General features: G+C 44.9%; 1 protein-coding gene across 3 annotated transcripts in view; it reads right to left on the reverse strand.

Annotated features, from left to right (window-relative positions):
* Positions 1-524: 524 nt before the first annotated feature.
* Positions 525-23,734, reverse strand: part of LOC119033945 — a 29,193-nt gene continuing 5,983 nt past the window's right edge. For 2 of the 3 annotated variants that reach the window (XM_037124572.1, XM_037124570.1), the window contains 29 exons: positions 23,346-23,537; positions 22,386-22,472; positions 22,067-22,185; positions 21,854-21,968; positions 21,689-21,766; positions 21,139-21,254; positions 19,315-19,477; positions 15,476-15,615; positions 15,255-15,360; positions 14,658-14,807; positions 14,285-14,434; positions 13,500-13,756; positions 12,302-12,437; positions 11,872-12,066; positions 11,249-11,401; positions 10,096-10,313; positions 9,583-9,766; positions 9,057-9,212; positions 8,317-8,697; positions 4,368-6,278; positions 3,389-3,523; positions 3,198-3,272; positions 3,018-3,104; positions 2,819-2,910; positions 2,639-2,724; positions 2,484-2,547; positions 2,172-2,380; positions 1,542-1,688; positions 525-1,447 (listed from right to left, as the gene is read on the reverse strand). In XM_037124572.1, coding sequence (XP_036980467.1) covers positions 1,188-1,447; positions 1,542-1,688; positions 2,172-2,380; positions 2,484-2,547; positions 2,639-2,724; positions 2,819-2,910; positions 3,018-3,104; positions 3,198-3,272; positions 3,389-3,523; positions 4,368-6,278; positions 8,317-8,697; positions 9,057-9,212; positions 9,583-9,766; positions 10,096-10,313; positions 11,249-11,401; positions 11,872-12,066; positions 12,302-12,437; positions 13,500-13,756; positions 14,285-14,434; positions 14,658-14,807; positions 15,255-15,360; positions 15,476-15,615; positions 19,315-19,477; positions 21,139-21,254; positions 21,689-21,766; positions 21,854-21,968; positions 22,067-22,185; positions 22,386-22,472; positions 23,346-23,537 — 6,162 coding nt within the window. In that variant the 3' untranslated portion in view covers positions 525-1,187. The remainder of the gene's footprint in view (positions 1,448-1,541; positions 1,689-2,171; positions 2,381-2,483; positions 2,548-2,638; positions 2,725-2,818; positions 2,911-3,017; positions 3,105-3,197; positions 3,273-3,388; positions 3,524-4,367; positions 6,279-8,316; positions 8,698-9,056; positions 9,213-9,582; positions 9,767-10,095; positions 10,314-11,248; positions 11,402-11,871; positions 12,067-12,301; positions 12,438-13,499; positions 13,757-14,284; positions 14,435-14,657; positions 14,808-15,254; positions 15,361-15,475; positions 15,616-19,314; positions 19,478-21,138; positions 21,255-21,688; positions 21,767-21,853; positions 21,969-22,066; positions 22,186-22,385; positions 22,473-23,345; positions 23,538-23,734) is intronic. The other variant, XM_037124571.1, reaches the window with a different exon arrangement.

Here is a 23,734-nt window from a genome sequence, read left to right on the forward strand (position 1 = left end):
GTGACAGAAATTACATATTGTATGTTATGATTCTTAGTGTTGTCTGTGTACCTTGAATCTTCCAAAAAAAACCTCTCAGTTACACAAAGTGACCTATTTCTCTCTCTCTCTCTCTCTCTCTGGTAGTTAATCCGTCCCTCAGAGATCTTGCAGGGAATCACTGAATATTTTTGTAATTCTAAAGAGCATTTTGCAAACTCTTTACGCATGCGACTCATTATGCAGCTATAGCGTCTGCAGAGAATGCCAGCCTCCTTAGCATATGTACAATGTCAATTATGGATTTGTCTGAATCACGTCTTTGAAGGGAGCCCGGCTGTGAATATGCATAAATGGGGCTGATGATGTGAAGATGTTCCAAACCTGGCCTGGCCTTTAATCTCTCTCTATTCATCTACTGGTAATCCCCTTTTTTTCTCTTCAAAGCCTCCAGAGATGACAAAAAAAGCTTGAACAACAGACATTTTCACCACGAAATGTATTAAAAATAAATATCTTCATCCATAAATCACAGCCGGAGCAAATCACTGGTTTTAATGTTTTATTTTGAACAGTCTTCGCTATAATTAGTACTCAAAAAGTGTTAATATCAGACAAGCTGGAGCAGTATCAAACTGCTGATTTTAGTGGAAGAAAGCAGATGTTTTGGTGCGCCACATTGAAGCAGAGGAGCTGTAACGATCCATCATGAGTTCAAGATATTGTTAATACTTAGTCATGGCTGAGTCATCACTGCAACTATTCTCTAAAATTTGGTTTCTATAGTGATTCTCCACTGAACAGGAAGGTTTCCTTTATACACAGACTGTCAACCCCATAACACAACATTCCAAAACAATACAAAAAGGAAATATGAAAACAAAAAAAAAAAAAAGAATAATGAAAAAAATGTGTTTGCAGTTAATCAAATCTACAACTACACAGTGCACACTCACACAGTATTGTTCCTTTCACTTGACAAGAGAAGGAGGAAGTAAACACGAAACGGACTCGTTGTGAGGACTTTTCAGCCCATGAAGTGATTTGTATGAAACACATTAAAAATAAAACTGTGGTAGCTCTTCCAATCATAAATACAGTCAGTAGTAGCGTTTTTTTTTTTTTTTGTCTTTTCAACAAATATGTGCACTGCACATTAGAAACTATTTGTAAAACACTTTATTAGTTAAAAAAAAAACAACAACAACTCAAAGGTCCCTTTTCCCGAAGAACTTTTTAAAGACAGACTTGTTGCGTGGCCGTGGCAGGCTGGCGTAGCTCCTCAGAGCAGAGTCCTGACAGGTGTCTTGCTGCCATCCAGCTAAGGCCAGCAGCGGGGGCTCAGAACTCCTGCATGAACTGTCTGATGACTTGTCTCCAACTACGAGAGTCACACAGTAGTTGGAGCCTTTCTCCAGGCCTCTGCCTCCGGGGATGTGCGACACAGGTTTGATCTTCTGAAAGGTTGCTGCGAGGAAAGCGGTGAGGAAAACATTATGAGACCGAGAAACAGATGTTTATGATTCACAGCAGACACGTTATGGATGACTTAGGTCAAGAACCTGATGTGAAGGAGTGGGAGCGACGCTTGTTGCTGAGCCAGTCGTCACCGCTGGATACAGAGGAGTGAGGAGAGGAGGAGGTGTCGGCTCTGGATGCAGCCGACAGTCTGTGAGTCACTGTCTGCTTGGAATCGTCTTCATCATCATCTAGAGAGGGACAGAAACCATTAAAAGCAGAAATGACGAGGAGAACAGTTGAAACATTTACTGGTAGCAGATGTGAGCTGTCCCTGTGCAATCTTGTTTTACTTATTGTATATGTAGTAAGGTAATACTTTAGCTCCCCCTAGTGGTGCAGACAACACCTGCAACAGCCATTCAATGTTTTCCTCTGTGGTTGAAGCACTTACGGCAATCTGAAACACTACAAAGCTCAATGAAAGCCAGTGGGAACAGAAACAAAAGCAGCCTGGTTGATAAAATCATCGTTGGGAAAGGGAATAATAATCCCTATTCAATCAATAACTGCCACAGAGGAGTGCAGCCTCTAACCAGCAGTGGCTCAGTGGGGGTATTCAGTAGCCAACAATGGGGGGCGGAGCCTTCTACTGCTTCTGTTAATCAAATCCACATTCAGTTAACCCTCCGCAGGTAAATATAGCTTTTGTCTTCACAGCAGAGGGGCCTCACCACAGCAAGAGGATGACATGGTCGACCGCTCGTCCACGCTCCTTAAATGACTCTGTGGCATGTGGGTGAACTCTCTGGTGAGGACAACAATCTCTTTGGTTTGGGCGGCGCCCGATGGTTTGCGCCCTGGGAACGTGGAGGTGACATCATGTCGGGAGGAGCAGTAGCATTTGGCAAGACCGAGGCAACGGGAGCAGAGGGAGGGCTCTCTGGAGGGAGGGAGGGGAAACATTAGAGTATTATTAGAAGGCTCAGAAGCATTTAGATGAGGAACAATCAAGAGCTGGAGGTGGTTAAACTGTCATATCTTACGAGGAAATGGGGAAGTCTTGATCAACTGGGACGCCTGATAACGAAGACACAGACTCACTTTGACCTTTGAAGAAAATAAACATTTAAATGAATGCATAATATAATACATGGGCTCAATATTAGTGTACACAAGCTTTGAAATAAAAAATGTCAACCTGTATTTGCCTGTATTTTCATCATCCATTTCTTCATCATAAAGCGTGACGGCGCATTGAGCAGATATTCGGAACCATCGCGGAGCCTGATGGACAAAAACAGACAGCTGTCACAACGTCCACGTGTCAGAATCAATCTATCATAATCTAAATTCCAAATTCGTGGTTCATAAGTCGTACTGTAGTCGGAGGCAGTTGGCTTTTTTGGTGTACTCTGGTGCAGGTGAACACACGGCTCCCGTCAGGTTCAGCGGGAGGCCACATGCAGAGCTCTGCAGCACAGAGCACATTGATTATTCCTGACTTCAACACCTCAGTTATGTTTCTGTGTTTCAGCTCTGTTCTTTGGGGCTCTTTTTGTTGTATTTTCTCTGCTTACCCTCAGTGTATCCTTCCTATCCTGGTAGAAGCACAAGGTGTGTCTATATAGGACGGCGTGGTAGGAGTTCCACCCTCGGGAGGCTGCCTGTGAAAATAAGATAAGAGTGTGTGCTGCTGACTGTGGGCTTTACATTTGCTGACCGTGCTGGCTTCCAACATTGAATGCAGCTTTTCTTACTTTCTTTCCTCCCAGCTGCAGCTTGTGCTTCCTCTCCAGCGGTCCCTCCATAGACTGCAGTTCAGGATTTCCACCCTGAGAAGGTTTGAATTAACACCAGCGTTAGACAAAAAGAAGAACTCTCTCTCTCTGAAGTGAAGCTTAAAATCCTCATGTCTTCGGGGCAATGAGCTGACTGTAGTCGCTCTTACCAGGGTGACACAGCGCCCTCCTGTGGTCATTGATCCCTCCTGCTTGTCCATGTTGTCCAGACTTTGAGAGGCTTGTCTTTGCTGACAGACGCCATCCAAACCCATGTGAACTGACAGCAGACTCATGGACTGATCCTGTTCAGAGAGAGAAGATTCCACCAAAGATTACACCAAAAAGAAAAAAAAGCTTCAGTTTGTATTGGCTATGTATACATGGTAACTGACATATTTGTTCATATTGTATTAACATTCAATGTGTTACTATTGCATCAGCTAGAATTCTAATAAATAAATCAGTGGGTGGGGTAAAGATTCAGTTCACCCAAATGACGTAAAAGCGATTTATCACTAACTGTTTTCTTGCTTACGTCTGGTGCTGTCCAGACATGCTGGTAGTTTTGGTTTCATTTGCATTTCATTCTTAAAGGTTTAGTGTGTAGAGTTCAGTGGGATCTAGGATGACCCATAATATTCATGATTATGTTTTCATGAGTTACAATCGCCTGACATTAATAATTGCTTTGTGTTGATACCTTAGAATGAGACTTTTACACCCCATTGTTTTCACAGTAGCCCAAAATGGACAGTAGCCAGTCTAGAGGAGGGTGAGACAAGTGGATATTTTGTTTTGTTTCTCGCAATCTGCAACTACACCACTAGATGCCACTAAATCCAACGCACTGGACCTTTAACTTTTCTATCAAATTATCTTTACATAGTTTTAATAGCCAACTGTGTGTTGTTGTTTTTTTTTTGTATTTATAAAGACTCGATGTCATTAGAAATTAAGGTCGCCCCTCACCGATCTCTCAAGTATAAATAAATTGAATGAAAATCACAGTTATCTCGAATAAAACTGAACCTATCCCCTCACCAACATCCCAGCAGGAATGGGTGAGATTTTCATTATTTGGGGTAATTTGGGTGAACTGATCTAGCCTCACAGGTTCTGACATCACAGTACAAACGCCGACCTCACCTTCGAACAACCTCTGTGCTCATCCACCTCCTCCCCCGCCTTTGCCTCCTCCACCTCCTCTTCCTCCTCCTCGTCCTCTCTGTATTGATAAATGTATCTCTGATTGTCGCCCACGTCTGGCAGCTTCACTGGATCAGACGCCGTCTCATTCAATGTCACTGAGGTCTTGCTGGCAGGTTCCCTGTTAGGGAAGGCTGCCCATGATCTCCTGTCTCCTATGGCCATTGGAGGGTGGTGACCTTTGGGCTCCCTGTCATAACCCAGCAAGCTCTGAACGTAGGGGGGCAGTTTGAACTCAGCCACGAGGAGGTTGGGTGCTGAGGCTGTGGCCAGGTTCCTGTAGAGTACAGCTGGGGGCTTCGGTGACGGTGACCGGACAAGGGGCTCTCTGGAATGGTCTGATGGTTCCGACTGTTCCTGGTTGGGCTGGTACATGATGTCTGAGCAGATGCTCTGTCTGTAGTTAGTAGTCTGGTTCCAGATGTCCTGGAGTTCTTCTTCTTCCTCCTCAAACTGCTGGTGGTCGAGGTGAACGCGCTCTGCTTCGAGCTCTGCCGAGTCTGTCGATGGACCCGACGGTGTTACATTGCTCTCCCTTGTTTTAGTGCAGTCTATCCCTCCCACCTCAAAGGACATGAGCCTTCCCACCACTCCCTTGGGCTGCAGGTTATCTGGACATGGAGCGTCAGAGGAAAGCTTGATACTGCTGGACGTGGAGATTCCAGAGTCGACTGAGTCCTGGCGAACACTCACGCTCACTGTCGACTTCAGATTCACCACCATATGAGAGGCCTGGCTCAGAGACTGAAGTCCAGGACTCTCTTCATGCACACTGTGGGATCTTGGACATTTATGGTACTGGTGTCCGTTTAGGTCTCGAATGAGCGTATGAACACTGGGGCACTTGTGTTTATGTTCAACTGTACTCTGGGCTTGGTTCACATAAATAGGAAGCTGGGAAGACTGGACGGTCCTCTCAGCTGCACTGGTTTTAACCTCTGATGACACTTTGTCCCACTCCTGCTCTGCGTCCTCATGCAGACTGAACTGGGCTTGAGAAAGGTCATTACACGGCACAGTCTGGTCCTCTTCTGGGGAAGGTGGCGTCTGGAAGCTGTTGTCCACGTCAGGCAGATCTTTCACCACGACCGGCGAAGTTTCCGAAAAGTTTGTATCTGCTGATGGGACGGCAGGAGTGGGTCGAGTCTGTTTGAAAGAGCTCAGGGCTGTGTGTCTCTGGGAAAGCGGGTCTGGATCAGTCCCAGCTCCTTTTTTGGACTCTGGAGGGGCGATTGTGATTATGTCCTGAATGCTGGGGATGAGGGTCATGTCCTTAGGTAGTTCGAAGCTCAGCACAGAGCCCAACGAGAGGAATCTGCAGTGGCTCCTCACGTGGTTTGCAGTTGGCTCCTCTGATACAGCATATGGAATAGTGCTGTATTCTCCTGAACATTCTGTATCGATGTCCCTCAGCAGGGGATTCTTCATATAGGCCATGGCTTCCACACTCTTTGGTGTACTCTTCTTCCTTCTGCCTTCCTTCAGCGGCCATGTATGCGTGTCATACATCATCATTTCGCAGGCATAGTGAGGCATCCCGTCTGTCTGCTCCTCCACTCCCATGATTTTCTGGATAGTGTGTCTGCGAGCGTCTCTCTTCCTCTTCCTCTTCTTGCCCATTCTCTTGAGGCTGCTGAAGATGGAGCTGCTGCCGCTCCCCGCCAAAGGGTGGAAGGTTACATTAGCCGTCTGAGGCGCAGGCGCTGAGGAAGAAGGCGAGACGGAGGAGGACAGCGAGAAAGTCGGGGAGGCTGAGGCTGCGGAGCGGCTCTTTTGACGGGGCAGGGTGATACTCTCATACACAGGGGACACAGCCAAGTTGTTATCCTTGACATGCAAGTAGGTACTTACCTATAAAGAGAAAAGGATATTAGGCATGTTTGAACTCTCATATGATTCAGACTTTACTGCAAACGGTTAAAGACTCATGCTTGCTGCAGGTCGGAGCCCCTGCAGCCATCTGTCAGAACAAGAGCTGATTTATGTGTTACAGATGAATGACGACATGAAAACTGACTGAGACAATCAGCTACTTTTTAGAGACAAACATCAGCGTCTCTCCCTCTACATCCCACACACCAGAGAAAACAATGGATTCAGTAACGTACAAGCTTCACACAGCAATGCAAACGTATGAAGGAAAAAAAAAGACAAAGAATGAGATGAAAGGACAAAAGAACATGGACATGATTACAAAATGCACACTTGCAGGTCTTTAATCAGAATCATATGTGGCTACACATGCCGTCATATGCAGCTGTAATGGCTTGACCTTTCAACTCTGTGACTAATCTCTTGTTTCTGTGGAAGCCCCAGACTATAAATCACAGTGTGCAGTCTGGGGGCCTTTCGTGAAAGTTCAACACCAGTTCTCTGTCTAATGACTGCACCTATGTCGGCGTCTGGGACACACTCCTGCTGGGAGCCATTTTTTGGAGCACAGGTTTCATAGGAACCGCGGGTGTGGTCACTAATTTTACAGAGTTTCGGCGCAGTTCCTGAGAGCTGAACAAAAGGAGGTTTACTTCAGGCTTGTGGTGACATGACAGAAGGAGAAGAGAGAGCTTCTGTCAACATTCACAGCAGGGAGGAGACTATGTGTGCTTTTCTTACTCATCACCCTCATTCTGTCTTTGTCATCAGTGCCTCCCAGCTTTAAACCCCGGCTCAACGAATAAGTTCGGATCCAAAGAAAAGTTTTAATGTTGGAAGAAAGTTGGATTGTTAACATACTGATTCACTGACTGATTTTCTGTTGGGATTTTCATCATTTATCTGAGTTTACAAAAGAAAAGCTGAAAGGGCAAAATGACTGCTGACAGATTACTGCAGAGATGGATTCACATTCACTCTTGTACAAATATACACGTTTGCTTTTAGTGCTTGGAGCTTACTTCAACAGGTTACATGACAAAAAATACAACTTTTAATTGAGGTCATGAACCCATTTTCAATTGTAAAATATTAATCAGTTTAAGAACATTTTAAGGCAATTTTATGAGCACATAAATAACTTTTGGGGCTCTATATTTGGTCCACTGTATACGTTATAGTAACTTGTAACAAACTGAAAAGATTTAGATAAAGACACTACATTTCAAAACAGATTGTTCCCAAATGGGAGGTCAGATGTGGCACTACATTTCACTCATTTGTATTTTAACAAATGGCTTGGAAATAGAGCACCCCTCTCTTCCCATCTCATTAAATATCATGACAGAACGTACTTTACTAAAATATAGAATTTATTTGGATTTGGATAATGCTTTTACGACTGCGGTTAAGAGGGAAATTGTGAGTTCTGACAGTAAAACGGTTTGTTGTCTTTTCTCACTTTTCTTACATTAACTGTGAATTTTCCAGCCACATTGAAAGTCACAGAGCTGGTGTGAGTGCATACATGATAGCACTTTGGCATGACTTACTTCCTTTAACACCTGGCTTACAGACATGGCACATACCTTGTAACAGGGGGTTAGTAGAGCATGCTGCCCCCCAGAAAACAACTCCACACAGCATGCAGCACCAGGACACTTTGGAGACGCAGCATGCGATGCCAATTCACACCGCGCAATTTACCTCATTTGCACTCTGCCGATAAATCTTTCTCTTTCGCTTTAAACTACCCAAAGTATTTTCCAAAAGCCCTTGGCAGCGCCTCCAAAAGTTTTTACAGGCAGAAGATTGAGGCTCAGTGGGCTGAGGGAGAAAAAGGAAGATATGAAGGCCGGAGGAGAGGGAGGAATGAACAGCAGCAGGAAGTCAAGGAGGGGGATCCCATGCAGTGTCATTACAGAGAATGAATGTTACTGCACTGACTCATTCAATAGTGGCATCCTGCAATGGTGTTTGGTGACTTATAGTGTGAGGTGATGAGTGTGTGTCTCACCCTGTGGACAGGCTCAGAGGTCTCCTCCTCCACCTCATCCGTCCTAGCAGGTGGGTCGAGCACCTGAACCTGGCTGTCCCCTGTGTTACCAAAGCTAAGTATCAGGTTGACCGTGCCCCCTAAAGCAGGGCTGCCGGGCTCTTTGAGGACCACAATAGAGGGTTTGGGGGACTCTGAGGAGGCGGCCTCACCGCCCCGTGGTGGGATGCTGTTCATGACCTCATACCCATCCTCTAACTGCTTCTCCTCCTGCTGCTGCTCGGACTGTCTGGGCGACAGCAACAAGGATCGTCGGTCTCCTGCGGCCTTTGATTTGTCGTCATCATAGCTGAAGACTGGGGACTGATGGGATTGGTAGGGCTCAAGCTCAGGAGCTGAACTCTATGTAGGAAGCCACAGAAAGAAAAAAATGAACAAATGTTACACTCCTATTTTACCGCTAATGTTCGCCTTAAATGTAATCTCATGAGCAGAGATCATGTTAGGCATGGCACCAGCTTTGTTTCGCCCCACTTTCTATCTAAACCCAGTTCAGTCAATGGTTATGAAAGTTTTTTTGATTTCTGATAATTATCATTTGATTGATAATTTATTTTTCTGTCTCGGCTGCTTGATCACTGTACCTATGTGTCAAATCTGACGCTGTACAAAAAAGGATCATTTATGATTTGTCGAGGGCCTCAGTTTTCCTCCAATGACTCAACTCTGTGCCCACAACAAATGCCTCTCTTTGCGTTTACCTCTGTGACTGGAGAGCACATTGTGGCCTCGGAGTAAATGTTATCTTGTGAAAGTTCCTGTCTGCTCTTCTTGTGAAGCCACTGTTGTTTCTGAGCCCTCCAGTGGACCAAGATCCACCCAAGCATGCTCCTCAGTTCCTCCATGCGTTCTCTCACCTGCAAGACATTACTTGGGGTTTATAAAAGCTGACAATAATACAGCCAAAAAATATACTCATCGTCTAAAGCAAACTTTTTCAGTGAAGGGAAGTAATCACCATGCATGGGCTAACACACTATCCCACTGTTAAGACTCATCTCAAACAACGACTGAAGGCAAGACAGAACTACTGCATTATGTATCTAGTTTGTTTTTACTTGTGTATTGTAAACATGTATCTTTTATTTGTGATGTTACCTGGCATATTTACGTCTTTTTATCCTGATGTTCATTTACATGCTCTGTCACTATCAAACAAACAAATAAATCAATAAATGAAACTAAATTGAGGATGGCACTGAGTCATGAGCATGTTACCCTGCTCACCATCTGCGTGAGGTGGTGCTCCTTGTCTAAAATGTTCCTTCCCGTGGCCACCAGCTCGTCGAACTCCTCAAACTTTAGCTCAATCTGCATGTCCAGCTCTGCAGCCAGTGGCTTCTGGCCATCTTTTCCAAGATGCAACGCGGTATCTGAGAAAATGCACGACCTGGTGTCTTCTGTCCAAGAGCTATTTGAAGGGGTAGGGGTGGGGTGACAGGAGGAGGTGGAAGAGGAGACAAGGACCAGGGCTGTGAGAAAAGCCGTACATTGGAAAAAATATGAGAATGACCAGACTCCCCCTGACAGGACACACATTCATCGCGCTGTCACACCAGGCCCAGGAAACTCACGCTGACCTCCTCAGCACATCTTAAATTATACATTTCACCAGGGACCTGTGTTTGACAATGAGAACATCCTGTTCTTTCCTTGAGGAGATATCGTAATGGGCTGGTGTTCTCACAAGGAGGATTACGAAAGAACGTCTGGAAGAGGTCACACCGTCCCCCCGCTTACATCATGGCGAGGTAGCTCCTGAAGAAGTCCTGGAGCTGCACAAACTCTCGCAGACGTGACTTGTTCTCCGTCACACTCTTCCCCAGCTCTGCCCAGCCCTGCAGCATGGCCGGGATCTTCACCTTGAGCACGCGCACTCTCTCCGGGCACAGCTCCTCCAACCGAGAAGCCTGCTTCTCCGTCTCCTGCACCTCCTCCCTGATGACTTCATAGTCAATCTGTGAAGAATCACAATAAAAATCTATCATCTCCCATCATCCTCGCTATCAGTCAAACAGCCTGTACCAATTGTATCTCTGTGCAACTATGACTTCATCCCCAAAGTATATTATGCATATTATTCAGCGATACAGACCCATATGGTCTACATATGGGCTGCCACGCTATAGCAAGTGAGCAATCCTGACCACTTTTTTCTCCTTTTGACGAGGCAGTAATTAATAGTGTTGAGGAGTTCTCTGGGAGCAGTGCTTCATAACGTTTCTCAGCTACACAGGGCCTCGAGAACACGGAGTTGTGGATGCCTGTCTGCTGACGGCACACTTATTTCAGTTTGTGAGATTAGGTCATTTCTGCTCTTCAGTGGTATCAAGTCCAGACAGCTGTGTGTGTGTGTGTGTGTGTGTGTGTGTGTGTGTGTGTGTGTGTGTGTGTGTGTGTGTGATAAACATAACACTGCCCAAAAGTGACTCACATAGAGCTTTACCATCCCCAACTTCAAATCTCCAACCCCATGACCCCCGGGCACATACACATGCCCCACCAGATTCCCTCTCTCAGACACACACACACACACACACACACACACACACACACACACACACACTCACAAGATTTGAGAGCCAACAGAACAATGACTCACACAAGCATAAATAAATATCCTGTGTGAATAATAAACTTTTGCACGCTCTAAGTGCGTGTGTGTGTGTGATTGCACGGTGCAGTTTATATAATAAATTAAACACAGCACAAAGTGCGGTGGGCCGGCCCGTTTTAGATGTGAGAAAATCTGGCACAACAGGAAACAGACTGCGGAACAATGTGTTGGAGGCGAGTGCGGGAAGGGGGTGGGGGGGGGCTTCCCCTTTTTCATTGCACCGAGCAAAGGTCCATAATCCAGATTCAATGGCATGTGCCGGGATCGTCGTCTCACCTCCAGGTGGTCCTGCTTCTCCTGCAGAGCCTCGAGGCCGCAGCGGTCTGGCTCGCACTGGACGGCCATGTCTGTCTCCTTCTCCAGGATGTCCAGGCTCAGCTCCTTGCTGCAGCATAGGCACTCCTCCACGCGCACCGCCAGGCTGGCATGCTGGCCAGGCAGAAAGTCATCATGAGCACTCGTAGGATGTCATTAAGTCATTATACTTCACTGTGTATTATTTGTTTTCCAATGAGAGCCACATTGCAAATTAGTGTTTTAAAAATGGTGTCATGGAGTCCCCTCCGGCTGCGTGTGTGTGCTATTTTGACATGTGCTATATTTTTTTTTACCAAGAATAAATCGAATTAACACAAAAACACTCATGCGAGGAGGAGTGGAGGCTCGTTTGGGGCCCATTAAAGTACACAGCCACAGACAAAAGGAAACCAGATGTGGCTCTGTTGGTTTGTGCAGCTGTTTTGTCCAAAAGTGTGGAGGCTTAAAAACCATTCAGCATCAACTAAGATCATTATAACTTAACAAACATTGTGGAAAAAACCTAATGAACTAGAGCTAGAGCACTTATGCACAGCTGTTGTCCAGAGAGCGTTCGGTATAAACAGACTCTATCCCCTTACCTTGCTCAGCAGCTCCTGGATGGCCTGGTCGTGGCTCTGCGAACGGCCTCTTTCCCGAACAGTGTCGTTCAGCATCTCTACAGCCTCGCGTAGCTCCTCCACAGGGTCTCCCATGCTTTCGATCAGGGGCTCGCTACTGCCACTGCTCTGGAGTCCCAGCAATGTAGGAGCTGAGGCCATCTCACTGTGAAGAGGCTGAAAAAGAGTTGTTATCAGACTGGTCGAGTAATATTTTCACATCCTCTCACATCCTCTACTCTGATGCTACGACACAGCCCTGCTGCTTGGATTAATAACATTTTTATCATTTTGAGCAGTTTCTCACTGTCATTGTGTTGGGTTGGCGGCAGAAATCTCAGACAGATATCTCAAAGCAAAACCTTTGGTTTAATGTACAACATATATAACTGGAGGATGCTCAGCTTCTCACCTGGCCCAGGTCGAACGGAGCACCTCTGAGCTCCTGGCTCTCCTCGAGCTCCACGCGCTCCAGAAACTCAGTCAGCATCCGTGTGTCCTGCAGCTCTGAGTTCTGCTGGGTAAGGGCACTTTGGACACGGTGGTACCTGGGACACACACACATACACACCAGCATGCAGCCAGCATGAATACTAAGCAGCTGCACCTTAACTTTAATCCACATCCGCTTATACAAGCCTGCATCCTTCAGCAGAACCACATTACAGAGGCCGCCATCATGTCACCGTGCTGTTGATGTAATCATATATCATGTGTCACATAAACATTTCCTGCACTTCAGGGCTTGAAGGCACCCTGCCCGTGCAGAGTTTATATTTGAGATGGTAAAGGGAGCAATTTCAAAGGGTATTTTTTCCAGAATAAATGAGCCTTAAGTTGCTTGTACGTAGCGTTAAATAATGACATCATCCCAACTGTCTTACAGCTGCTGGGTGCGAGCCTCTACCTGCATCAATGGTTCCTCAGACTGCACAAGTGTCCATTCCTGCCCCCATCTAACACCCCCACCCTGGAAACACTTAAACAGAGCCCTTTCCGCTTCTTTATTTTCTTTGGTCAACTCAGTGTTCTTTACAGAGTCTGAGCATGTGTTTGTAGACATAGGTACGTCCAGTGAACCGGCCAACACCATTAGGTTTTACTGAGAGCCTGTGGCAGCAACCTGTCTTTTGAGGTCCAACCAACGTGAGAGGCGTCATCCTGCAAACATGGAACGGGTGACTCTGACACATTCTGACAAGTTGTGGGTGAAGTGCATGTCAGGACTGTGGGGTAGACCTCGCAAAGTGCTGCATGAATCACAAATGAATAAACTCGAGCCTGGCAGTGAATGAGCACATGGAGAATGTTTTTTGCCAACTTCGAGAAAAACTTATGGGATTCATGGATATATATTTTCGTGGTTTATGGGGTGAAATTGTTTGTCTTAAATAAGAACAGGGGATTTCATGAATAAACTCTTCCATGTTGGACTGCAGACATGGCGAGCCCAAACCTGTGACCTCCTGGAAACACTGACAAAATTCTTACTTTATTTCCTGACCACAGTGACGAATGAAACCACCAGGGTATGATTGTTCACATTCATAACACGAGTCTTCCATGATGATAAACATCATGGGGATACCCCGAATCTCTGAAAAACTCACTTTCTTTCCACCTCCTCCATGCGCGCCAGCAGGCCTCGTGTGTGGGGGTGACTGTGGCCGTGGAGGCGGTCCACCTCCTGCCTCAGAGCGCTGAGCTCCAGGCTGCGTGCTGCCACTTCTTTCTCCAGCAGACAGCTCTCCCTCTCAGCCACGCTCATTGTTTCAGGGTCACCGGCAAGAGCAGATTCCTTCATGGAAAGCTCGACGGACTCCAGCCAGGCCTCCAGGCTGCCCAGGGCCTGGAGCACTTTTACAACCTATACAGTAGAGAAGCAGAGGGGCTAATGATGTTGCGGTCGTGCTGCTGCGATTCGCAAGTGATTTAGTGCACAGTGAAAACAACTGGAGGAGATGTACTGTATAAAGAAGACAATAATAGGTTTACCTCATGGAAGCAGACCATGCTCTGACCTACATCTTTTGTAATAAAAGACTCACGCTTTCCAACTAAGTCATCAATCTGGGTGGATTCGCAGCCTCTTTCCATCCCATAATCAAATTATATGGCAACGCAATTTATTTCCCTTGGATTAGGCTTCATAAATTTTTGGGATATACCTTTCAGACTACGCCAATTAAGGTGGTAAAGACGAAAGTAAATGAGCCTCTAACTGTGAGTGTATGTGAAAAGCCCAGGCTCGGGGCCAGAATCAAGCTTCGCACAACGGGAGAACTGATCCAGAATCATCCGTCATAACCATAAATTTCCCTTATAACTTCAGAGGTAACTTGCCTCCATATGACTCAAGAGGAGTGCCTGCTGTGAGATATTTTATGAATCCTACCCTAAAACCCAGCTCCTCTGAGGCCTTCAGAAACACGGCGTTCCTCTGGTGCCTCCTCCGCAGCTCTTCCCACAGGACTTCGAGCTGGCCTAGGAACTCCTCGATCTTGGTGCTGCCCGGGTGCTGTGCACGGACCAGCCCGCGGCCCTCCTGAGGACGGAGCGTTAAACTGATGAGAGCATGTGATGATTGTGCACTATTTCTGTTGCGAAATATAGACCTAATCTGAAGTTTTCTCAGACGACATGTCTGCTCATTATTTGATTAATACACAAACCAGGCACCCAGTTTGCTAAATGTCAAGGACATTTTCATTCATCCAGTGCTTATGTTTTTAAAGAAACTGTGAATATGACAGTGTGTCTTGGCTTACTCTTTTGACCACCTCGATCCTGGCCCTGTTGGTGAGGATTTCTTGTTCCAGAGCGTGTTGACACCTTCTGGCTGCCTCCAGCCCCTCAAAGCTGGCTACAGAACACACCTGTGTGGCCATGGACACGTTGTCCTTCAGCCAGGACAAAGTCTGAGTAAGTAAGGAGAGCACACAGAGAAAGGATTAAAGTTTAAAAGCGGATTATCTGAGCGCAGAACAAGAGAGATAACATTTAGATGCCATGGGCTGCAGGGAGCACAATCACCACGATCCGGGTGACCTCGTCCACACTGACTTTTGAACCCACCCACATGAAATCAAGGCAATTACTAGACATGAGAAAACAGTACTGCACAGTAGAGAGTCACACTTGAACGCATGACAACTTTGTCTCACTTAAAAAAATGTGACATAATGTCTGTGGCTGGTTACAAGAAAAGGGTGTAATAGTGCAAAAAACTGCGCTGCTGACTTGACAATTCTTAGCAATGGGGTTTTTTTGTTTACCCAAGATGAACCATTTTTGTTGATGCTCTATCGAGCGTACAGACAGTTTTGAAAAGTGATGTCTAGGGTGCCCCGCAGAGGTCATGTCACCTTGTCAGCAGACACGGTGAACTTCTGGAGCTGTACGTGAATCTGTGGGTGGCCTCGTGGGGCGGTGGCGGTGGCAGCAGCGAGCTTGGGCTCTGCTCTGGGCTTCCTGCAGCAAAGAAAACACAGACATGTGACTCCAATTATGACTTACATAAAGACCTCTCATTATGTAAGTAAAAGGGAGAGAGGGGGGCTGGGGTCAGGCTGAAATGAAATGTCACCTTTCAGCCTTCAATTGATGTCTGATGATGACATCATTTGCACAGGCAGGGCTGTCTCCCGTGGGTGACGAGGTGTGGTTCACTGATTGCTGCTCCTGGCTTTGCTCGCCTGGTGCTTTCCTACCAACCTCAACAGCACCCTGTGGACAAGAGAAAAAAGCCTCTGTAGGAAAATCCAGAAGATCAGCAACATGACATGTGAGTAATGTTTTGCTTTTTCTGTCGGCCATCCACTGAATAAATGTTGACTGGACGCGTAAACATCTCAAATGGAGGATTTTATGCACTGAGCAGTCACTACTAGACAATGAGGCGTTGCTGTGCTGCTGCTAATGTGAATGTTACAATGTGGCCGGACAACATGGACAGCTGCCCAGAGTAAAGCCTCACAAAGCATACTTTCTTACAAAGGTCGACTATTCTCATTGAAATAAGCCAGAGCAGGATAAAGATACAAGCTATTTCTGTTAGACGGCATGAATGTTCACAAAAAAAAAATACTTTAAATAAATTAGAATTGCTTTATGAACACATTAAGTCTAACAAGGTTGCCAACATGTGCTATACCACTCTGATGAGTAAAAAAGAGCCATTGCAGTTGGAAATATTACCCTTTTTTTCTCATTTAAGAGCAGCAGTGTTTTTTCAGCCTGAGATACTGAATTCCATGGCCGTCCACTCCGACTCTGTTTGTAACTGTGCAGTTTTTAGCGAGGTCAATGCCAGAGCCGTAGACCTTGTCTATGTGCAGACATATATTAAAGACGTCAACAGCCTTTAGGCCTCTTTTACAACCATCTGAGTGCTTTAAAGGTTGGCCAAAGGACTCTGCAGCGGGGTTTCCAATGAGAGCTCCGTTTATCAGGACTATTAGAGCGAACACAGTGGGATATCCTCATAGTTGGTGTTTTTACTCATGTCCACTGCAAGAGGCGCGGATCCAACAAAATCAGTCCAAAAGTGCAGAATACTTGGACCAGTATTTTTTTCAAATATTGTTTTCAAAAGCTTGTTTTCTTTTGGTTGTGTCATTGCTTTTTTGGTGCTCACTTGTGTTGTTTTAAAATGTGCATAATTAAAACTGCAAGGCGCAAGCCAAGGTTTTAAAAAGTTCTTAATAAATATAGTTTTATTGCTTTGCTTACCAAAACTGGTTGCCATAAATATGAAATATAATAAAATTAACTGTGAATTATGTTATGAATTGTTCTATGCTGACATTTCTCTGCCTAACTGTATGGGTGCAGACCACACTATGTTCATTGTTCTATATAACATAATGTCTTTTACATACGCCAGTAAAAACTGGTGCTGACACGAGTGAGGTCTCCACAACAATCAGCAAGACAAACACGCATCTGTCAGTGCTCTCACGTTAAATAATCAGAAATGCTGAATTTACACGACAGCCAGAAAGTGCAGAGCAGCCATTAATAACAGTGTTTTATGGAGAAGCTTTAATTTAACCACGCTATTTTCTGAGTGGGCTTGTAGAAGAGGTGAGTCAGAGAGCCTGAGAAAAGTGTCGCCTCCAAAATGATGCGAGAGATGTAGTAAATTGAAGGAGTCTAACATCATTTACTAACATGCCAGTCATTTTATAAGCCAGTCTGAGTTTCGTACAGGCACATTATCAGCCCATTTATGTGTTAGAGCTGCAGAACTAACAAACTGCTGTGATTCATTTGACAAGGTTGATAACCATCAATGATGTCTCCTCCTCAGATATTTGCTTCTGTCCTTCATCCTTCACAGTGGCTTCCACTGTAAACAACTTCTGCGGTGCACTCCACATCCCTCTCTGCCATATAAAAAAAGAATTATGTTGGCCATTTAATGATTCATTATGTCATATTCGATGGTATTCATCCAGCCATCTCTTTCCGTAGACTTCTCCGTATCTGGGTACAGTTGATTCTTATCTGTTTTCTGCCGGTCTCCTCTTCCCCTCTGTGTCTTTCTTTCGGCAATGTGCTATGAAGTGATGTCAGCCAAGAACTATCACTTAGCACCAGGCCCATCTGGTCCGCAGCCCCAGCATCTGGCTACAATTAGCCAGAGAAACAGACGATGGCCATGTTTACCGCCAGCAACAAGAGGCCATAACACTGCTTACACAGACATGAACGTATACTTTATAATGCATGTACTCATACACATACAGACACTAAAACCTTTACAGTTACCTTTAATCAAGTGAGTCAAATTGCAGCAATGAGGGAGTCTGAGAAAGACAGTGACTGCAGATACAAGAAAGTGCTAAAATGCAAATGCCTCATGAGTTACTGTCAGCCCACAGACCTGTGCAGCTGCATCTCACACCCTTACAAATAATGTAATCAATTCAGCACACACGGGAGCTGGAGCTAAAAACCTGCGAAAGTATGTGACAAATTACCTTTTACTGTTCAGCTGGTGGTTGAGCCCGGCGCTGACTTTGGCCTTTGGGCTCCAGGGTTTTGTTTGGAGCATCTTATTAATCCTTCCATAAAGAGTAACGAGTGCGGCTCCCATAGACAGTGCACCTAGGTAACACCCAGCTCCGGGAACAATAAAGGCAACGGACTGCAAAGCAAAGGGCTCAGGACGGCCGTGCCAACAAGCTCAGTGCGTATTGAGAGAAACAACTGAGCAGTCTGGCCTGATGGGCTCCTGTCGCAGGTGGCGGGGCCACGGGGCCTAAGAGCCCGAAAACACAAGAGTGGAAATAAACTGAACCGGAATGGAAAGAGTGAAATATTCTCTCCTTGAGCATCTGGGCATTTTTACTTTGGGCAAAACGAGGCCAGAGGGACTTAACAAGGACTCAGGGTCAACGAGAGGAGAGGAGCATTGCATTGTGGGATAACTCTGGGCTGAACATAAATAGCCGCTGTGCATTCAATTACAGATTGTAAAGAGGTTTAATGTGCTAACTTAAAAGACTAAATATACACATAATTACTGGTTTTTAACATACCACACACTTACATTTCTGGATGCGTCCTCTCCCAAAAGACGCTAACAGTGGTTGCTTGTAGCTTTATGAGCAGTTGGGCTACTATAGGAGCACCCACGTGTTCAATAAAGGGCTGCTAGGCCTCCATGATGAGGAATGTCGTGACTGAGGAATCCACGTGCTCGGCAGATTATTCACTCACCCTCGACTGACCCACACACCATCTAGTAATGTAGTATTAATCCAATGACTGTGTACTGTTCTTAAAGCAGGTGAAAGCCAAGATATTATTGTACCATGAAGTAAAATTTTGGGTCGGAGGGAAAGGTTTATTTGCTCTGGCCCATCGTTCAACCATGTTGTACAGTCACGGCTTGACATTTTTCATGGAAACTTATGGAATTCTTGTGCCAGGGTAAATAACACCTCTAAAAGCTCTTCCTGTGACTCGTACAGGGCAATATTCATAACATTAACAAACTGGGGTTCTTGTCAGGAGGGTTACATATTGATCTATCCTCTTGAGTGCTGCCGTTTGAGTTACAGAGCCAAGCTGCCATTCATCCTGACCACCTTATCAAGGATCTCATTACAACTGGATAATTAGTTGCTATTAGGGCAACTATCTAGCTGGTAGGAAAACCAGCAGTACGTTCAGCGCCAAGACAAGAAGCCACTTCTCTACAGCAGCAGTTGTTATTTAGGAAAAACCTGCTTAAATTGTAAATCAGGCATTTTCCAAACCAAAGGACCAAGTGCGTCACTTTGTGCAGCCGCAGAAGTCGTAGGACTGGATGAGGCTGAGCTCATCTCCTGCCAGCACTGACGGCGCTGTTCTCTCCCAGCCGAGAGCCACAGTGCGGTTTCTCCAGTAATAGAACCAAATGCAGAGGCAACTCACCACGCAGCCTTTCAGGCGATTCTGCTCCTCCTTCACCTCCTTTCCCATGATCCTTTGTGTCTCCGTTCCCACGTTGCACTGGGGTTCTCGGGCTGGGGTCAGGGGGTCAACGTCTTCCCTGGTGAAAGTGGAGCCAGTGGGAGAGTGCGTGGGCCTGTCACTCCTGCAGGGCGAGCAGAGCAGGAGGTTACTGTGGTGCTGACAGCGGCCTGCGATGAACTCCAATTATGGCTCTGCAGTTTTCCACCAGTGTTTGTGTTATTTGGTTTACATAGTTGAACTGCAGCTGATAAGACAGCCGAGATGATGTAATATTTGGATCTAAAGATAGCCGGCCGACATGAGAGGCTCAAAGCCTGAGAAATATTTGGAAAGCACGAGACGTTTGAGATGGATGACAGAACTGTGGACTTGAGTTATTCCTAACTGTTTTTATTATTTTAAAACTGGAAAATGTTCAATCTGTTTTTTGACCAGGTAGAGAATAAGGATTACAATGTTTTCCATTGGCCCGTCCAACACTAAGATAACATGTACTACTGGCCAAACTGAAATCAGATCAATTGAGGAGTATTCCTCATTGCTAGAGGATGGATGGATAATGATTTTAAAATTTGGGTGGCCTCGGTGGAGGGATGTATTGGATGCCATTCTAGTTATGATCTGTATTCTCAAAAATATAAACTATCAATGTGAGGTTTGCCCCTGCTTTACTGAAAGTTACCCACTCCTGAAATGTTACGTCATGTAAGTATGTCTTTTAATATCTAAGACGGTGACCCTGTCTGTGTATCAGAGGTAGTCTGAGGAAGACTCTTGGTATTACATTATGCAGTGACTAAAAGTGCTTAAAAAGGAAGCTTTTTGGTGTGTGGATCTCTCTTTTTCAACTTTCACAGGCATTTTGTGATCCAGCACCTTTGCATTAGGTATTGACATATGTACATTTTTTTTTTTGTCATCTCAAAGTTTCCACTTTTACACAAGTAACATCAACAAATCCAATGCCTGTAGATGTTTCCCAGATGATCACCTTCTACATTTTGGACAGTAAGTAAAAGAACATGTTTCACTACACATCCTGTAAGGCTATAACCATTATCAATAATTCACCAAAGTGCTCAATCACTGCATAACTTTTTGCAGTTGGTTCCCATTTTACCACCGCATTAAAATGTAGCTGTACTCATTAAGCAGATATTGCTTCTGACGGTCTAAAAAAAGTCCAATGACGTAACACTCCGGTTTCTTACTGCTGGCTATTAAAGTAACAATAAATTTGTTTTACAAATGCCATAAAAATAATCAAAAATATTCTTGTAAACATGTTTCATCTTAGATTCAGCAGACTATTCAAGGTGACGGCAGGATTTTAAGAGTTAGAGGAGAACCGAGCGTGTTGCCAAATTGACTCAGGAAGCCAAGACATTATTCACCCTGCACAGTAATCAAACACATGGTCAGATTCCAGAGCAGTGCAGAAAACGTAATGTTATAAACCAAGAAGTGGGTGGTGAGTGATGCTCTGTGTGGTAGTTATGGGCCGTCCTTCACTTTGCTTATAATATTTCATGGATTCAAACCCAAATTAAACAAGGCTAATCAAGAGAGAGCAAAAAAAAAAATCTTTACACAAAGTTCATTTTCATTGGGAAAACGTCCTTTATGTTTCGCCAGTGCAGACTTTTAATGTAGGGAACAAGAAAAAAGTTCAGTTCCAGCTCAGTGGAAACCTGCGAAGGACCAATTACTAGGTGAAATGGTGCATGTATTCACAGGGCCACCACCGGAGCTGTCAGTGCTATCCTTGGCCCGCTGTCTCACCTGAAAACCTTCTGCAGAAGCGCCCAGCAGTCCTTCACCTCGCTCTGCTTCTGTGTGACGCCGGCAGCCAGGGCAGGATGGAGGTTAGACAGCTGCGACACGCTCACATCTAGCATCTACCACACACAGGCCTGTAGGTTAGGTAGAGAAGGCTTCTGCAGCACACTTTCAGGATCTGTCTGAGCAGTGCTACTTTAAAGGGTAGGTTCACAGTTTTCTAAGTCTGTATTATAACAGTAGTCGGGTATCAATTACAACACTGTAACAGGTTTGGCTTGCTGAAACTGTTCCTGCTGTTTAGACTGGCTGGTAAGTGATTGCTTCCACATGCCTACACCTAGTTCTGCACAAAATGTTGTCTCAAATGCACATTTGTTCTAAAAAAGCTCTAACTTTGGAATACAATACCTCCCATCCTTTACATTCAAATTGCCTTATTAAAGGATGATGTGGAAGTAAGACATTTTTCATTTTTCTGCAACTGACTATTGTTTTAAGACAGGCTTGAAAAGTTGTGAACCCATCCTTTAAGAGAAAAGATGTTTCCTACCATGATTTGGCTGGCGATGTCACGTATTTCTCTGTCTCCAAAGCTGTCCAGCTCTCTGGACACAGATATGCTTTTCCTCTGAGAGAGAAAATACGTGTTAGTGAACATGAGCAAAATCTCACATCCAGTAGAAATTCAACAGTTAATCTGTACAAAGAACTGTACCATGTTGTTGATAGCAAACGACGTATTATCCGCCTGCTGGTAGAATGAGGACACCTCCAGTGCCAGCTGAAGATTTTCATGGTAATTTTTCAGATGAGCCTGGACCTTTAGCCACCTACACACAGTAGATGACAGTGCAAACAAGGTTAGGCATCAGTTTATCTCCAGATAGATGACGTTTTAAGCATCAGTTCAACCTAAGGGACAAAGTACATTTTATTGATGTGTTTCCGCCTGCTGGAGATGTTTTTGCCATCTGTCTTCCCCTGTTTCTCCAGTTTCAGGGCCAAGTGGTTGATCTCCTCGTGGAGGTTTCGGTAGAGCTGCTCATCCTGCAGAGAAACAGCCGAACACAGTCCAAGTATGACTTCAGCTGTCTTTACCATACAACGTGGGAGACAAATTACAGTCAGTCATAGATTAATGACTGTGAAACCTCTACAAAATTGTAATATAAACCAAAAACAGATGGGAATGTGTACACTTTTACCTCTTGAAGGTTGTTCAGGGTCTGTAATGTTTTTAATCCTACCTGTTTCAGATCTAAAATCCTCCTGGTCAGCTGCATTTTGTCAACATTTTCCTCCAAGACATTCACCAGAGCCTGCTCCTCTTCCTGCTGGCACACATAAAAGTGTTTATGGCCCCCATTTGTGAAGAACCCAACCATTATTTCTTTTAAGTGGCAGCAGGATTAAACCACACTCACTACTACTCTACTCTACCGAGGGAGATGCTGAACAGAAAGAGCCTCCAGCATTGAAGAGGAACTTTGAACTTAGTGCTAATGCACAGAGGAAAGGATGAGTGGAAGTAAATGGAGAATACAGTCTCCTCTGGGGATGGCTGTTTTATAAGCATCCTCCGTTACATTTCCACATGTCCATTATCAATCACCACTTCCACCGTGCCAGACATGGACATGAACATGAGGTAAACATGCTTTTTGATAATGACAGGCAGATGTTTTACACCGCTGACTATACACAAACAAGAGATGTCTTCAGGATACTGAGCTAATTTCCTGTATTAGCAAGTGCTGTGTTTTGTGCCAATTATCTTGTCAACTGTTGATTAGAGTTGTCTGTCCACTCTGTTTGCCTCTGGGCCAAATGTTTTCAGTGTTAATTGTTGGAGACGGCAACATTACGGAGGGGAAGAACTTCGGGGAGATGAGAACTGGTGACGTGTGCATCTTGTCGTTAAACACTAGCACCATAAAATAATCTATTTTGTCATTGTTAATATTTTGTCAGTGTCCACATTTAAACTACGTATTGTCATAATTTGCACTGAAATGTCATGGCTTGCTAAAAAACAAGCATCTGCTACCATTGTTAACAACACCGTTTGACTGCTAAAAAAAACTAGACAAACTGCTGAAAAACAATCAATATTACTATAAAATGCAAAGGTTTTACTTAAATAGTTCAATAAAATTGGCTCTTCCTCTGCACAGAGTGACAGAAATGTAGAGGAACGTTATTATTACCTTCTCTTTAATCCACGCCTCCAGCTTGTCCACCTTCTTGTTGAACTCCTGCAGGTTCTTGGCCCCGCCCAGCGCCCTCGTCTGATTTGCAGCCGTCTGCTTCAGAGTCTGCCACTGGTCCCTGAGCTGACTGAGCTGCTTCTTCACAAGATCGGAGGTGGGGTTCAGCTTGCAGATCAACTGCTCACCCATCTTTTGAAGAAGGAAGAAACATGAAGTCCTTGCTCGTTTTAGATGTAGCACAGATGGATGGCCAGACGAACACAGAACAGTGGCTGAGTACATTTGACACCTCAGGTTTGTAATTGATTATGTGCCAGCCGACTTCACGAATGTTGGAAAAATGCCAATAATTTCTTTGATTCAGCTTTGAAAAATCTCCTGGTTCT

Source organism: Acanthopagrus latus, chromosome 15 (genome assembly GCF_904848185.1).
Source record: "Acanthopagrus latus isolate v.2019 chromosome 15, fAcaLat1.1, whole genome shotgun sequence".
Taxonomy (NCBI): Eukaryota; Metazoa; Chordata; class Actinopteri; order Spariformes; family Sparidae; genus Acanthopagrus; species Acanthopagrus latus.